This window comes from Hemiscyllium ocellatum, chromosome 14 (assembly GCF_020745735.1).
Source record: "Hemiscyllium ocellatum isolate sHemOce1 chromosome 14, sHemOce1.pat.X.cur, whole genome shotgun sequence".
NCBI classification, from domain to species: Eukaryota; Metazoa; Chordata; class Chondrichthyes; order Orectolobiformes; family Hemiscylliidae; genus Hemiscyllium; species Hemiscyllium ocellatum.
The window spans coordinates 11,427,782-11,442,655 of NC_083414.1; the positions used below are offsets into that span (position 1 = coordinate 11,427,782).

Sequence of the window (14,874 nt, forward strand, 5' to 3'; positions counted from 1 at the left end):
CGTCCACTCTCCCCCCCACCGTCCACTCTCCTCCCACCGTCCACACCCCGCCCACTGACCACACTCCCCCCAACCGTCCACACCCCTCCAACTTTCCACACCCCACCCACCGTCCACACTCCCCCACTGTCCACACTCCCCTCCCACCATCCACTCCTTTCCCACCGTCCACACTGTCCCCACCGTCCAAACTGTCCCCACCATACACACTACCCACACCGTCCACACTCCTCCCACCGTCCGCACTCCTTCCACCGTCCACACCCCGCCCACTGACCACACTCCCCCCAACCGTCCACACCCCTCCAACTTTCCACACCCCACCCACCGTCCACACTCCCCCACTGTCCACACTCCCCTCCCACCATCCACTCCTTTCCCACCGTCCACACTGTCCCCACCGTCCAAACTGTCCCCACCATACACACTACCCACACCGTCCACACTCCCCCCATTGGCAATACTCCTCCCACTTCACATACCCGCCCCACCGTCCACACTCCCCCCACCGTCCACACTCCCCCCATTGGCAATACTCCTCCCACTGCCCACACACCCGCCCCACCGTCCACACTCCCCCCACCGTCCACACTCCCCCCACTGTCCACACTCCCCCCACTGTCCACACACCCGCCCCACCGTCCACACTCGCCTCACCGTCCACACCCCTCCCACTGTCCACAATCCTCCCATCGTCCACTCACCTCCCACCGCCCACTCACCTCCCACCACCTACACACCTCTCACTGTCCACACCCCACCCACCGCCCACACCCCTGTCACCGCCTACACCCCTCCCACCGTCCACACCCCCTCCCACCGTCCACACCCCCTCCAATCGTCCACACCCCCACCGTCCACAGCCCCTCCAATCGTCCACACCTCTCCCACCGCCCACACCCTTCCCAGCATCCACACCAGTCCCACCGTCCACACTCGCCTCACCGTCCACACCCCTCCCACTGTCCACAATCCTCCCATCGTCCACTCACCTCCCACCGCCCACTCACCTCCCACCGCCTACACACCTCTCACTGTCCACACCCCACCCACCGCCCACACCCCTGTCACCGCCTACACCCCTCCCACCGTCCACACCCCCTCCCACTGTCCACACCCCCTCCAATCGTCCACACCCCCACCGTCCACAGCCCCTCCAATCGTCCACACCTCTCCCACCGCCCACACCCTTCCCAGCATCCACACCGGTCCCACCGTCCACACCCCCCTCAAGGTCCACACGCCTCTCACCGTCCACACCCCTCCCACTGTCCACACTCCCAACCCCCCCACCATCCACACTCCTCCCACCGTCCACACTCCTCCTACCGTCCACACTCGCCCCACCTTCCACGCTCCTCCTACCGTCCACATTTCCCCCCACCATCAACACTCCTCCAACCGTACACACCCACTCCACTGTCCACACCTCTCCCACCATCCACACTCCTCCCACTGTCCACACAAACCCACCATCCACATTCCTCCCACTGTCCACACTCCCGCCCCCACTGTCTACACCCTCCCACCGTCCACACCCTCCCACTGTCCACACCCCTCCCACTGTGCACACACCCCACCACCGTCCACAATCCCCTTCCACCGTCCACAATCCCCTTCCACCGTCCACACCCCTCCCACCATCCACTCCCCCCCCACCGTCCACTCTCCCCTGCCCGTCCACACTCCACGCCCCACCGTCCACACTCCCCCCACACTGTCCATACTACCCCCACCGTGCACACCCCTCCCACTGTCCAAACACCCCCATCGTCCACACTCACGCCCCCACTGTCCATAAAACCCCATCGTCCACACCCCTCCCACCATCCACGCTCCCCCCCACCACTACACTCCCCCCCACCATCCACATCCCTCCCACAGTCCACACTCACTCCCCCGCCAACCACACTCCCCCCACCCTCCACAATCCCCCTACCGTCCGCACCCCTCCCACCGTCCACACCCCTCCCACCGTCCACACCCCTCCCACAGTCCACTCTCGCCCCCCCGACCGTCCACACTCCCCCCCACCGTGCACACTACCCCCCCATCTTCCACACATCCCCTACCGTCCACACCCCTTCCACCGTCCACTCCCCTCCCACAACCGTCCACACCCCTCCCACCTTCCACACCGAACCCACCGTCCACACTCCCCACCACCGTCCACACTCCCCCCACCGTCCACACTCCCCCCACCGTCCACGCCCCCACCGTCCATTCCCCTCCCACCGTCCACGCCCCCACTGTCCACAACTCCCCCACCATTCACACTCCTCCCACAGTCCACCGTCCACACTCCCCCCACTGACCACACTCCCCCCAACCGTCCACACCACTCCCACCGTCCACCCTCCCTCACACCATCCACTCCCCTCCCACCTTCCACACTGAACCCACCGTCCATACTCCCCCCACAGTCCGCACCCCTCCCACCGTCCACACGCCTTCCACCGTGCACACCCCTCCTACAGTCCACACTCGCCCCTCCCACAGTCCACACTCGCCCCCCCCACCGTCCACACTCCCCCCACCGTCCACTCTCCCCCCCACCGTCCACTCTCCCCCCCACCGTCCGCACTCTCCCCCCCACCGTCCGCACTCCTCCCACCGTCCACACCCCGCCCACTGACCACACTCCCCCCAACCGTCCACACCCCTCCAACTTTCCACACCCCACCCACCGTCCACACTCCCCCACTGTCCACACTCCCCTCCCACCATCCACTCCTTTCCCACCGTCCACACTGTCCCCACCGTCCAAACTGTCCCCACCATACACACTACCCACACCGTCCGCACTCCTTCCACCGTCCACACCCTGCCCACTGACCACACTCCCCCCAACCGTCCACACCCCTCCAACCTTCCACACCCTGCCCACCGTCCACACCCCACCCACCACACTCCCCCACTGTCCTCATCCCCCCCACCGTCCACTTCCCTTCCACCGTCCACACCCCCCACCGTCCACACCCACCACCCCTCCCACCATCCACACTTGCTCCTTTTTGCAAACCCTTCATTTCAAACTGAACCTGAGTAAATTGTGTAACTTCTGGGCTAGCACAGGATCAATTACAAATAAAAATCTAATGAAGCAACATAAAATCCCAAAAGATCGTCAAATGTACTTCAGGAAGGCAAGCTTGTGTGGCTTCCATGTGAATCCCATCCTGTACCTGTCCTGAGGTACAGTGAAAAGTGTTGTTTTGAGTATTATTTGAGCAGACCATTCCAAACAAAGTGCATCAGGGTAACAGAACAGAGTGCAGAATACAGTTACAGATGTGGAGGAGGTGCAGAGAGAGAGAGAGAGAGAGAGTGAGAGGTCAGAATTAACATTGGAGAGGTCCACTCAAAAGTCTGATAACAGCAGAGAAGAAGCTGTTATTGGACCTGTTCCTGTGTGTCCTCAACCTTTTATATCTTCAGTCCGATGGAAGAGAACATGACCAGCGTGGTAAGGGTCTCTGGTGGCTACTTTCCCAAGGCAATGGGAAGTACAGATGGAAGTTGTGGGGAAGGAACATTAACTCTGATTTCTCTCCACAGATACTACCAGACCTGCTGAGCTTTTCCAGCAATTTCTGTTTTTTGTCTCTGATGTACAGCATCCGCAGTTCATTCTGCTATCAGTGAATGGGGGAGGCTTGTTTGTGCGTTCACAACTCTGTCGTCTTTTATGGTTTTGGGAAAAGCAGATGACATACAAAACCATGATGCATCCAGATAGGATGCTTCCAATACTATTTTGGGGCAATAACTACATTCCAATTGTAAGAGATCAATTATTCCTTAGTGGAGCCATAGCTCAAAACTGCTCTAAACTGTCTCCATGCAATGGCACTCTGACCTACAACACACCCACTGTGAGAATGGACAAGATTGGTACCAGGCCAGATCCCCTTGCATTTAATTCCATCGTTTCCTTTTGTGGAATGGACATGTGCAAACTACCAGGGGCACCCCTCCCAGGTGACATCTCCTCACCATTTCCTGACCACTCACAGTAATATAAAAGAAGGACATTGCAATTGTCCAAAGCTAGAATCTGGAATCCAGTCCCTTTTTGGTATGCTCTCTGCAGTAGCGTAGAAAACAGGGCAACCCAATTATAAGCGATTTGTACACTGCTCACCCCCACCTCCCCCAGGGCAACTGGGGAAGGGCAATAAATGCTGGCCCTGCCATCAATGACCATGACCCATGAGTGAATAAAAGAAACAGCACGATGATAATAACCAGAACACCATGAAATTGTGCCACGGGATATTTCAGAGTCACCAGTTAGACCTGATTTGGAGATGCCGGTGTTGGACTGGGGTGTGCAAAGTTAAAAATCACACAACACCAGGTTATAGTCCAACAGGTTTAATTGGAAGCACACTAGCTTTCGGAATGCTGCTTTTTGACAATCACCTGATGAAGGAGCGTCGCTCCGAAAGCGAGTGCTTCCAAATAAACCTGTTGGACTATAAACTGGCGCTGTGTGATTTCTAACCAATTAGACCAGACAGGACCTCAAATTAATTTCTGATCTGAACAATTGTAACACATCGGAAGCTGATTTGGGGAGATGTAGCATAGAGTCAATATCACTGAGCAGGTAAACAAGTGGTTTCTGGTCCAGAAACCTGGGGGATTGGGGGTCATATCACACCAGGGTGAACAGCAAAATGTGAATTCCATTCATAAATCAGAAATTAAAATCTGGTCCAGTGGTGATTATGAAACCATTGTCAGTTATAAAAACTCATCTGGTCCACAGATGTCCTCTGAAGAAGGATATCTGCCATCTTTACCCAGTTTGGCCGACATGTGAACCACAGTATTGTGCTGAATTCTTAAATGCCCTCTGAAATGGTGAAGTGGGCTGTGTATTGAATCGCGCTGTTACAAAGTCCAAACAAAGGAATGAAACTGGATGGACCACATGGCACTAACCCTAGCTCTGGGAGAGATCACAGCACATACATGCCTGACAGATCCTCTCCATTGACATCAGGGGCCTTGAATCTAAACTGGTGATCTGTCCCATAGACTAGTGAAACACCAGCCTGACATTGTCACAGTCACAGAGACCCCCCGCCCGTCCTTCTAAACTCCATCAGACCCACAGTCCACAGCTGCTCTTCATGGTACAAGCCCTTCATCCCCGGGATCATTCTGATAAACTTCCTCGGGACCCCCTCCAAGACCAACATATCCTTCCTTCAAAACAGGGCCCAAACTGCACACAATATTCCACAGGGCCAGGGCCTTGTACAGCCTCAGCAGTTGCTTTCTTCCTTCAGCTCACCTTTTGGCTTAAAACTGTTAAAATTGCCAGTTCTGATGTAACATCATTGAACTGAAACACTGGACAAAATTGTACCATCCCCTACAGCCAAATTTGCAGATGATACTAAAATAGTCAGTTGCAATAAAGACATTTACAAATGGATTTGGACAGGTTAGGTGAGTGGACCAAAATACGGCAGATTGAGTCAAACGTGATTAAGTGTGAGGTTATCCATTTTGCTCAGAAGATAAAAATGCAACTCATTATCCAAGTGGAGGGAAATTTCAGAGTGCTTCAGTGCAGAGGGATCTGGGTGTCTTAGTGTATGAATTGCTAGAAACTAGTATGCAGGTACAGTGGGTTGTAAGGAAGGCAAAGGGAATTTGGACATTTATTGATAGAAGAAAAGAGTAATCTCAAACTTTTAACATTCGCCTGTACCTGTGTTTTTGTTTTGCCGCTGTTTACTTATTATTTACTATCTCTGCTAGTTAACTCTGTGATCTGCCTGTATTGCTCGCAAGACAAAGCTTTTCACTGTGCCTCAGTACACATGACAATAAATTCAATTCAATTCATAAACATAAGCAGGTGTTGTTGCAACTGTACAACTCATTAGGTGTGAATGCATCTGGAGTACTGAGTATAGTTTTAATCCCGTTACCCCGGCAGTCCAGAAAAGGTTCACTAGATTGATTGCAGAGGTCAGGGCTTGTCTAATAAACAGAGGTTGAGCAGTTTAGGTGTAAACTCTCTGGAGTTAAGAGGAGTGAGAGGAGTTCTACTTGAGGAATAAAAAACACCAAAAGGATCGACAAATTGGATGGAGAGGTGTTTCCCCTCATGGGGCCAAGGTAGAACGAGAGGTCGTAGTTTTAGGATAAGGGGTGGCAGATTTATAACAGAGATGAGGAGAAATTACTGCTCTCAAAGGGTGGTGAAGCTGTGGAACTTACTACCCCAGAATGCAGTAGATGCTGAGACACTGAATAAATTGAAGGCGATAGACAGATTTTGAATTTGTAATGGGTTAAAGGTTATGCAGAACAAAAAGGAAAGTGGAGCAGAGGCCGAGATGGGGTCAGCCACAACCTGTCAAATGGCGGAGCAGGCTTGAGGGGGATGAATTGCCAGTTCCTTGTCCTTATGTATCTGATGCCCTTCGAAGTGACAGATGACGTAATTGTGCTTTCAATGGAGCCTTGGTGAGTTACTGCTGTGGACCTTGTGGATGGGTTCGTGCTGTTGTCATTATGTGTCAGTGGTGAAGGGGGTAAATATTAAAGGTGGTGGATGGGGTGCCAATCAAGTGGGCTACTTTGTCCTGGATCTATTGAGCATCTTGAGTGCTTGTAAGAGTTGCACCCATCCAGGCAGATGGATTCCAAACTGACTTTGTTGAGTGCTTATCCAGCAAAGAAGAGGTAAGAGATTGATTTTTGTGGTGTAAATTGTCAGACACACAAAAGTAGGCTTGGATCTGTCCTGGAGATGGCCAAGTCAGTGTTACCCAATGAAGGTACTGCTTGTGTTGCTAGGGAAACCCAAAGGCTTACTTGAGGCTGCTTCTTGGGCCTTCCTCGTCCTCTCCTCACGGGTTCAGCTGCTGGAGCAGGCTGTTTGGCAGCTGCTGCGGCCTGTCTGGATGGTCCCTCTCTTGCCCCGCTGTTGCTCATTGCTCTTTTAGTTTGGCTGGGGTGGGGAGCTGGGAGGGGGGAGGGGGGGGGGAACAGACACTTCCTGAGATCTTCAGAACAAAAGAGGGCGGGAGCTGATGCTGCAATGACGACTGTTTGCCCAAGAGTTGGAAGGCCCCACACCTGAGCAAAAGGCTGACTCTTCAATCCAGTTAAAAAAGAAACGTAACCTACAAAGAGAAAGAAAGATCGGTCAATGCCTAATTCTGACGACAACTTCTATCCAGACAGACTTTGTGTAGCAAAAGATGGTTCCCACCCTTCCTTCGCCAAGCGGTTTATAAGAAATTGAAGGTCAACTTATAGACAAACGTGATGATGGAAAGCACAGCCGAAGAGGCAGATACTTAGAAAGGACCTTTAGAAGATGAAGATGGGAAAAGAGAGGCAATAAGGAGGAGGAAAGGGCTCCAGATTACTATTGTTCCAGAAGGCTCCACCACCAGTAAGCATTGATGAGGCCGCAGCTGATGTACTTATTGTACAAAGATATTATACCCATTCAACAAAGTCACACAACCATAAGAGAGAGAACAATTCTCATCTCAATCCTAAAAGGGTGATTTTCAACCAGTGCCCCCAGTTCCAGACTCAGGAAACTTTCTCTTTCTGTGTCCATCTTGTCAAGATCACTCAAGATATTGCAAACTTCAGATTAGATGTCCTTATTTATAGAAAATTACAGATGTCCTTATTTCTGGAGGAAAATACTTGCATTGGAAACAGTTCAGAAAAGGTACGCAAGGCTGATTCCAGAGACAAAGGCAATGTCTTAGGAGGAAATATTGAGCAACTTATTCATTCTTTCATTGCAGTTTAGCAGAAGGATGACATTATTGAAAGTGAATATGGTGGCCGACAGATGCTGGTAGGTTGTTTTCCCTTGTGGGAGATTCTAGAACAAAAAGAGCATAATTTCAGGATAAGAAGTTTCCAAGTTAGCAATGAGGAGAAGTTTCCACTCCCAGGGCATCATGAATCTTTGGAAATCTGGAAGAGACCTGGCTCATTGAGCAGTTGAATACCAAAATGGAATGGTCATTGATCTATAGAATCTATAGATCATTGATCTAAAGATCTATGTGCATTAGGAATCTGGTGAACTTGAGGCCAAGATTGGGTCACCTAGGATGCACTGAATTGCAAAGCAGGCTCAAGGGGCTGAATGGTCTCTTCTCCTCCTATTTCTGACTGTGGAAAGGAATGGGACACATCATAATGAAAGTCAGGAGGAGTTGGTGGGTTAAAGCTTGGCGTGGCCTGAAACAAGGAGGTCTCATGTGGGAAAAAGAAGAACTGAGACTTTAAAGGAAATTGAGGATAGAGAGTGATGAGGAGGACGAGGAGCTTGGATGGACTGTCCGAACAGGTTTGTAGAGAATGAAATGTTTCCCATACCCAACTCTCTATTTTATGATCTGTGTCATGATAGTCAACAATCCAGTCGTCATAATATTGCATCTGCTCCAATCACTGACCAAATGGTTACATTTATGTTAGAGGCTGGCTAGGGACCAGCAAGTTTTGTTTTCAAAGTACACAAAGTGTGAAATCCAGTAGCTATACTAAGGAATAAAGCCACACGATTCCGTGGCTTTGGATAAACAGTGACACATTCTACTATACTATGTCAGAACTATAACACAATCCCTAGGACATATGTATTTCTAACAGCCAGAATGCAGGTGTTAGGTATGGGTAATAGATTGTGGTCAAATACCGCACAAAATAATTAGCGCAATTAAGACAGATTCCCCCCTGATTTCTCAATACACCCCCTCCACCCACCCCCGGTCAGGTCGTAATGATGTAATCAGTCATGAAAATTTACTAAATTTCCCAACAGATCGCAATTCTTCACTTTTGCTGATTTAGCTTTGAAATTCCTTTTCTCGAGCTGTTCACCCACGGCTAACTCAATGCCTGCTCCCCTTCTAGATCATCACCCTCCTTTCCTGGATCTATGCTCCCCCATGCCTGTATGTCAAAACTGCACTTCAATAGTTTACAATGAAAGCCTGAGACTTCGCAGACAGCTAGCTTCACCGAGCTAGAGCTGTCCCTGGGAATTCCACCATCCACCCCCATCCCCCACCCCCCCGCCCCCAGCCCCACTTTCAAGACAACTCCATGCTTGCAGCCTGTTTCCATGACCCTCACATCTTCCTCCAAAGGAGAGGAACAGTGAACGTCCCAAGTTATTAGCTCCGCAGGATTAGTTTTGAGTTCTGACTCCAACACTTCACCGTATGCTAATTCCTAGAACCTCTCCCTGAGTTCTGACTGCAGTGAGGAATTCAACTGCTCTGGACTTCTTCCTAATCCCAATCATAGAAATGGTGTAGTTCAACTGGCTTCCCAGCAACACAATGAACTGCAGCACTTCTAACATTATTGGAGCAAATTACCGAAGATGCTGGAATCTGTACTGATAGCAACAAATTGCTGGAGATCACAGCAGGTCAGGCAGCATCCATGGAGAGAAAGCAAGCTAACATTTCGAGTCTAAGTGGCCTGCTTTTTCTCCATGGAAGCTGCCTGACCTCATGTGATCTTCAGCAATTTTTGTTTTCATTCCTAACATTGGCTTCATCTCAAATCCTTACTCTGTACCTGTGACCTTTGAAGAAATAGAAATTGCCCGAGTTGACCTTTGGAAAACCTGATAACTGGCCCTCCCCTGTTGCTGGGCAGAATTGAATATTGTCACCATGCATCTCTTGGAGAATTCTGTACCATGAATGTTACTGGTCATAGAATGCTGACTTGCTCAGTACAAAGAAAAAGGACATAAATAGAGGAATTTGTTGCACATCACTAAGGTGGCTTATCCTTGAGTTGCATCAGATAGCTCAAATTGTTTTACCACAGGAATCCCTTCACACTGCAAAGCCCTTTCTGTTGCTCTATGCATTTTTACAGACTGGCATTTTAAAATGGATTAAGCAGCGCTAACAAAGGGACCTCTGCAAATGGTTTGCCTGGGAAGAAAGGCTTTATTCTCCTTTCAGGAAAGAAAGCAGAGCTTTAACAAGAACCTAGCCAGGCCACACTTCAGAGAAACTGTATAAAATGGGAAAGAGAAAAAAAAACCCAGTTGACACATTACAATACTAGCAAGATTAGACGTCCAGTCACTCACAAATTTCCCCTTCCCACACAGTTGTCTCATTCTGAAGTATGAAGTACACAGTTTGTATGTATTTTCCTAGTACCTCGAACATTATGAATGTTCCTGTTGCGTTACAGAATTGATAAATAACCTATGTTACTCTGCATATGGTTTTAATTGCATCAATGAGAAATCTTTAAAGGCAACGGGCATTGACTGAGTGTGTTAATCTGATTAATTAAGAGTCATTAGGGATGATGCATTGCAACACCAATATTCAGTCCATGATTCAAAAGGTTAATGGTCTTAAATGTTTATTGCTTTTCTTGTCCCCTTTTCATTTCCCTTAAGGCTAACAACTAGCAGTGATGAAGAATGGATCATTTCCTGCTGTACATTTTGTAACACTTCTGTCCTTATTCTCCTAGGACTGGTTAACAAAGGTAGTGAACATGAATGCTTGTTGAGGGGGAAACAGTCTAACGTAGGGTCATGGTTCACAAATCCCTATTATTATTAACTTTCTTGTGTTAATGTCAGACATCACACGACACCAGGTTATAGTCCAACAGGTTTACTTTAAATCACAAGTTTGTGGTTTCAAATAAACCTAGTGGATTACACCTTGGAATAGTGTGATGTCTGACTTTGTCCACACCAGTCCAACACTGGCACCTCCATGTAACGGCTACCATTTCTTGTGTTATTTATCGACGTGTCTCCCTCTGTTCAGTTTTTCCGACAGTCTCGGGAACGAGAATCATTCTTCTGTCAATTACCTTCTGTAATCAGGAACAAAAAACTGGATTACTACCTTTGTGGAATTGACCTCTCCCTTGTCTGAAAGATTTGTGAGGAGGACTCATGATTCCAGTCAATGCCTACCTCTGGAATGGTTTCTAGGCTCCATCTAGTCTTGCACCTAGCTCACATTTTTCATCCAGCTTCACTTTTTTCCCACGGTATCCATGTGTGTCGCTGATGTCCACCATCTTGCTCACCCACATTCCCATATCTACCCATTGCCAGTGGCTGGGGTCGCATATTCTTGATGGGTTATCCTTCACAGGAGGTGAGTTCTATATTTTTTTAAATTTGAGGGGACAATCCTGAAGTTGACCACTCCTCATTGACTCTCCAAGATTAAATACATGAAACCATCAATAAACAATTATCATTCTGATCTGAAATTAACAATGGCATTGCAACTTAGATCTGCATCTTCAGGTTAATTCACATTCTTTCGGAAATATCAAAAGTCTCCAGCAGATTATCCAGCTCAGGTGAGAAAAAAAAAGAAAAAAACCACCAGACACGGGAATACAAAAGTGAACTATATTTCAGGTAACTGCTTTGGTGTAATGAGAGAAGGAAAGATGGGTTGGTAATATCAGAACTGGAAGACTCTCTCCGTTTCTCAGTCTCTCAACACACCTGGTTAAAAAGCAAATTCAAGAAATAACTATTCACTAAGAACTCAAAGATATTGACAAATTCCACAAGTGCTGAGGATACAAGTAATTAATTAAATAACAATGGTCTCAGCTTAAATCCTCACACCTTAAGGACTCCAACAAAATATTTTTACTTTTGACTTTTCATTTTGTACTGACCACCTTTCCTCTTTGTGATGGAATATCGTGTGATTGTGTATTTGATGGAATATTGTGTTATTCTTCCCAGAGCTAGTAATTAATACAATTCCTCTTTCACGCTAGAAAATCTTTGTAATTGGCTTTTTAATTTTGACTTTCATTGAAATGTGATTTAGTGGTGCTCTGAAAAGAATTAAAAATATTTCTTGCGGCTAATAAAGGAGGTCATCGATTTAACCTCAACTAGCCATAACAGCATTCAAAGATGCTGACGTATCACCTCTGTGCTCACTGACTCAAGATCCAACAACAGCCCAAACTTTACAAATTCCATCCTCTCATTCAAAAACCTTCATGATCTCAACCACTCTCTCTCTCACCCCTAGCTCCGTGAACTCAAGTGTTCAGACTCCTGCAATTATGAATGCTTGATCTTTTCAAAGTCTTCTCACTCTCTGTCTTCAGCTGCTTGGACCCTAAGTTAGATGAAACTTGGCCTTCCTTTATGTAGCACCTCCCAGAGTCCTTGCTGCCCTTAGAAGGTGGTGCTAGATCTTTTGCATAGATCTATAGATTCTCACAAGAGTGTAGTGGGTGTCTTGCACTCAAACAGCCTGTCTTGTGTTATATAATGACTTTAACTCAAAGTACCTCACAGAAGCATTTAGATTTGATTAGATTCCTTACAATATGGAAACAGGCTCTCTGGCACAAGAAGTGCACATTGATGCTCCAAAGAGTAACCCACCCAGACCCACTTCCATCTGACTAATGCACCTAACACTACGGGTAATGTAGCATGGCTAATTTACCTGACCTGCAATCTTTGGACTGTGGGAGGAAACCGGAGCACCCGGAGGAAACCCACGCAGACACGGGGAGAACGTGCAAACTCCACACAGACAGTCACCCGACGCTGGAATCGAACCTAGGATCCTGGTGCCGTGAGGCAGCAGTGCTAACCACCGTGCCGCCCAAATATTTACACAGAATATGATGCAGAAAAATGCATTAGCATATTCGCGATTGTGGAGAGAAGGGGGAAGGCAAGATGCAGAGGTGTAGAGGTTAAGAGAGGGAACTCGAGAGTCTGACATGTAGTCAGCTGAAGGCATGGTCCCCAGTTGTGAAGTAATTAATTAAAACGTGGGGTGCTCACAAAACTAAAATTGGAAAAATGCAGACATCTCCGATTATGGGGCTGCAGGGGATTAAAGAGACGGGTAAGGAATGATGTCACGTGTCGATGTGCAAACAAGGATAAAGAATTCAAAACTGAGGATATTGCTTGACCAATGTAGTTCAACAAGCACAGGACGGATGGGGTAAGGGGACTAGGGACAAGTTAAGGCAAAAGCAGCAGCATTTCGGGAACCCTTAAGAATATGACAGATCAGTCAAGAGTCCATTGGAAAACCATATGATGTTTGAGTATCGTTGATTCCATGTACAAGTCAACTCTCCCCCACTGGTGTAAATCTACTTAAATCATATAATAGCACCCCCACCAGGGCAGCTGTTCAGATCTTCATGTTTGCATACACCAATATGTAATTCCTCGGTGACCACCTTTTAAAATTCATTTATGGGATGTGGGCAGTTATTGGCTGTCCCTAGTTGTCCCTTGATGACCTACTGCCCTGAATCACTGCAGTCCACATGCAGTAGGTTGACCCACAGTGCCTTCGAATTCCAGGATTTTGACCCAGCGACAGTGAGGAAAGGGTGATAAATTTCCAAGTCTTTGTTCTGGATGGTGTCAAGCATTTTGAGAGTTGTTGGAGCTGCACGCATCCAGCCAAGTGGTGGGTGTTCCATCTGACTTGTGCCTTGTAGATGGTGGACAGGGCTTTGGGGAGTCTGGAGGTGAGTTACTCGCTACAGTGTTCCTAGCCTCTGACCTTGTAGTTACTGTGTTTATGGGGAAAGACCAATTGAGTTCCTGGTCAATGGTAACCCCAAAATGCTGATAGTGATGGTAACAGTTGAATATCAAGGAGTGGTGGTTAGATTGTCTCTGACTGGTGATGGTCATTGCCTGGCAATTGTGTGCTATAAGTGTTATTTGCCACTTGTCAACCCAAGCCTGGACATTGTCCTCGGTCATGTTGCATTTGGACACAGACTGCTTCAGTACCTGAGGAGTCCTGAATGGTGCTGAATATTGTGCAGCCATCAGCAAACATTCCCATTTCTCACGTTATGATGGAGGGAAGGTCATTGTTGAAGTAGTTGAAGATGGTTGGGCCTAGGACACTACCCTGAGGAATTCATGCAGAGACGTCCTGGAGCTGATATTGCAAACTTCCAATGGCTGCAAGCATCTTCCCATGTAGCAGGTATAATTCCAACCAGCCGGGAGGTTGCCCCGGTACCCAGTGATTTCAGTTTTGCTAGGGCTACTTGATGCCTTACTCAGTCAAATACAGCCTTGATGTTGAGGGCTGTCACTCTCCCCTCACCTCTGGAACTCAGCTCTTTTGTCCAGGTTTAAACCAAGGCTGTAATGAGGTCAGTTCCCTGGCAGAACCCAAACTGGGTAAACCCAATGCGCATTGCATTCCTAACTCTCCTGCCTGCGAACATGGGTAAGGAGAGATTGATCCACATCATAGTTTAAGCTTAAAATTCGAAAATGAAATAAAGGACTGCAGATGCTGAAAATCTGAAACAAAAATCTAAATAGCTGGAGAAACTCAGCAACTCCTGCAGCATCTGTGGAGGGAAAGTGAAATGAACAATTTGAGTGCTTTCTGGAGAAGAATCAAATACAATGGTTTCAGTTTTCCCAACGTTTAATTGGAGATCATTTCTCGTACTGCACAGGATGTCAGACAATCAATCTGATAATGTACTCACAGTGGAGGGAGTCGAGTGAGGCGATAGTGAGGAAGAGCTGGGTGTTTCCAGTTCTTATGATCTCAGCTGACATTATTACTGGACAAGTCAGATCCCAGAATTAACTCTGGCTTGTTTGATCTTATTTTACTTTTAATCTTCATTTAAAGAGGCAGTCTTTCACTGAAACATAACCTCACAAGGCTGCAGATTGGCTTTTAACAATAACGCGGAAGTGCATTACACAAAAGAAATAAAAAGAAAATAAGCCAAGCAATCTAAATATATCGCAGTCTGGAAAGATTTCAAAAGCACAGCATAATAAAAGTCTCCTTACAGTTTAAT

At 47.8% G+C, this 14,874-nt stretch overlaps 1 protein-coding gene across 4 annotated transcripts in view; it reads right to left on the reverse strand.

Moving 5' to 3' along the window:
- The window catches only part of LOC132822240 (high mobility group protein HMGI-C-like), a 230,093-nt gene that overhangs the window by 155,322 nt on the left and 59,897 nt on the right, over positions 1-14,874 (reverse strand). For all 4 annotated transcript variants that reach the window (XM_060835360.1, XM_060835362.1, XM_060835359.1 and 1 more), the window contains exon 2: positions 6,844-7,154. In XM_060835360.1, coding sequence (XP_060691343.1) covers positions 6,844-6,963 — 120 coding nt within the window. In that variant the 5' untranslated portion in view covers positions 6,964-7,154. The remainder of the gene's footprint in view (positions 1-6,843; positions 7,155-14,874) is intronic.